Raw genomic sequence first — 2,500 nt, forward strand, 5'->3', positions numbered from 1 at the left:
CACGTCGGCGCCATGCGCATGATGGGCGAGGTGCCAGCGTGAGTGGAGGGCGTCGCACCCGACCCTCACCCACTGCCCGCTGGTGTGTGTGTGTGGGGCCTGGGCGACCGCGCGAGGGTGTGCACGTGGTGGTGGCCTGCATGATGGGTGCGGCTGTGAGGCGACCTGCGATGCCGGGGCGGTGCTGAGGTGGGTGGGTGTGCGCATTGCTGCAAGGGATGTGTCTATGGCTGCGTTGCACCACGCGAGGTGGGGCTGTGGCGGGAGGGGGGCCGGGGAGGGCTAGAGTGGGACCTGGACTCCTGCTGTATGGCAGGGACGATGGACTCACGCTGGGCATGCATGTGTTGGGTCTCATTGCGGCCATTGCAGATTATCGCCCCTCCCCTCCTTTTTTTTGCCGTTTTTCTGCTTGCTTCCTGCTTGTTTTTGTCTGCAAGGGGCGTCAGCATTCTGGGGGGAGAGTGACATGTGTGCTGGCCAGTGTAGACCGTCGAGGAGCGTGGCGCTCACTTCTCCACCTCATGGAGGGGCTCTTTCTTCTCCATCGACGTCTTCTGCTGTGCAGCCGGTAGGCTGGGGCATGGACAGCGCGCATGTAGAGCGGAAGACAGGAAACAAAGAGCGAGCGAGAGAGAGAAGGGTGCTGCGGTTGTATCGACCTTTCCAGTTAGCCCTGTGATGTAAAGACAGGAGCGGAGGGGGTCCAGTAAACGAGAAGGAAACCCCGTACGGAAAGTGGAGCTCATCGCGACGAAGACCCGTGGGAAACGCGCCCCCCTTCCCCCTCCTTTGTTTTTGGCTGAATCATTTTTTTTTTGTCTCTTCGTCGTCGGTGAATGCCTTTTTCTCGCGTGTGTGTGTGTGAGTATGAGTGTTCTGAGGCGAGCACTGCGACTCTCTTTCTCTCGCTCCTCACCCCCCCTCATCCCCCCTTCTTCTCACTCGGTTTATTATTATTATATAGTTTTTGTTGCCATGCGGAACACACTGTCCCTTTTTTTTCACTGTGCTACTTCACTCAGGCACCCGGGCAAACGGAGAGGTGCCCACATGCCGGAAAAAAAGGGATGCGCAGGAGTTGACACATTCATGTGTGCGTGTGCGATGCTTGAAACGCAGTGAAGCTGGCTCGGCCGGGGGGGGACTCTTTTCGTTGTTTCCGCCGCCGCCATTGCAACATGTGCATCCGATGACGGTGGAGTGTGTCACTTGCCACCTGCCGATGCAAACACCGTTGAGAGGTCGAAAGGGAGCGAAGAAAAAAAGGTGTGGCCGAGGAGGAGAGCCATACTGCTGATCTCTTCTTTTTACCTTTCTCACGCGAACACTTGGCATCGCAGCAGGCAACCATGCATTCTCTTCCTTATACCTTGCCCATTGCGCTCCCCTCCCTCTTTTTTTTCCCCTCTCCTCTTCCACATACACACACATACATACATGCACACACAAAACAAAATAACAATAACCACGGCGTATCAACCGTCACGCGCTGTCAACACCCACCATCCCATACGCTACCCCCCTCCTGCACACTTACCGACCCTCAAGCACACACACGCCCCATCACCGGTAAACGGGGGTTGACCCGAATAGCGAGATACAAAGACGTGAAACAAAAACGCACAGACAATACGAGCGGAAAAGGCAAAAGGACGGCGTACGTAGAAAACTACAAAAAAGGGAGAACATACACCCCGACCGACCGACCCACTCCCCCCCCCCCACACACACACAGCGCCACACGGGGGGCAAACGCGAGGCTAACGAGGTCCGATTGGTTTATACGGACCTACGTCTGCGGAGGGCGGCATACACACCTTTCCTTTCTTCCTTCTCTGGTTTTCCATTCTGACCGTGCGGTTTTCTTTGCCGTTTCATCCTCGTCTTGACGCTTGCTCTCCTTTTCCCGTTTCCTGCGCTGCGTCTTTGTGCTTGAGGTGAAGAGTGCCCGCCTCGGTGTACTAATCTCGTATCTTGTTTACCTTTTCTCCCTTTTCTTTCGTTTTTTTTTCGTTTCATCATTTTGGTGAGGTCAGCATCTCTCGATAAAGGGGCGTACACACACACACACAGACAGACACGTTCATCTTTGCATTCCTTGTCACCGTCCCTCCTCTGGTCTCTCCCACTACCTCTCCTTAGGGAAACGCACGCACGCAGACGGACAAGGTCATCGCCGCAAACATGACCAACGCAGCAATTTTACCGATGGTGCAGACTCTCATCGAGAAAATGCTCACGGTGAAGGGCAACCGTATGCAGCGCCAAATCCTCATCAAGGAAGAGGAGATACGCGCTGTGCTAACCGAGGTGCGCGAAATCTTCATGTCGCAGCCGATGCTCCTCGAGATCCGCCCGCCTGTGCGCGTGTGCGGCGACACGCACGGGCAGTACTACGACCTGCTGCGCATTTTCGAGAAGTGCGGCTTCCCCCCATACTCGAACTACCTGTTCCTTGGCGACTACGTTGATCGCGGCAAGCACAGCGTCGAAAACA

The 2,500-nt window shown here is 55.8% G+C and overlaps 1 protein-coding gene across 1 annotated transcript in view; it reads left to right on the plus strand.

The window, feature by feature from the left end:
- Positions 1-2,187: 2,187 nt before the first annotated feature.
- The window catches only part of LMXM_33_0810 (serine/threonine-protein phosphatase PP1,putative), a gene marked incomplete at both ends in the record, with an annotated part of 906 nt that continues 593 nt past the window's right edge, over positions 2,188-2,500 (plus strand). The window contains one exon of the mRNA XM_003878619.1: positions 2,188-2,500. This exon is cut by the window's right edge and continues 593 nt beyond it. Within this exon, the coding sequence (XP_003878668.1) occupies positions 2,188-2,500 (313 nt within the window).

The sequence above is a fragment of the Leishmania mexicana genome, chromosome 33 (genome assembly GCF_000234665.1).
Source record: "Leishmania mexicana MHOM/GT/2001/U1103 complete genome, chromosome 33".
Taxonomy (NCBI): domain Eukaryota; phylum Euglenozoa; class Kinetoplastea; order Trypanosomatida; family Trypanosomatidae; genus Leishmania; species Leishmania mexicana.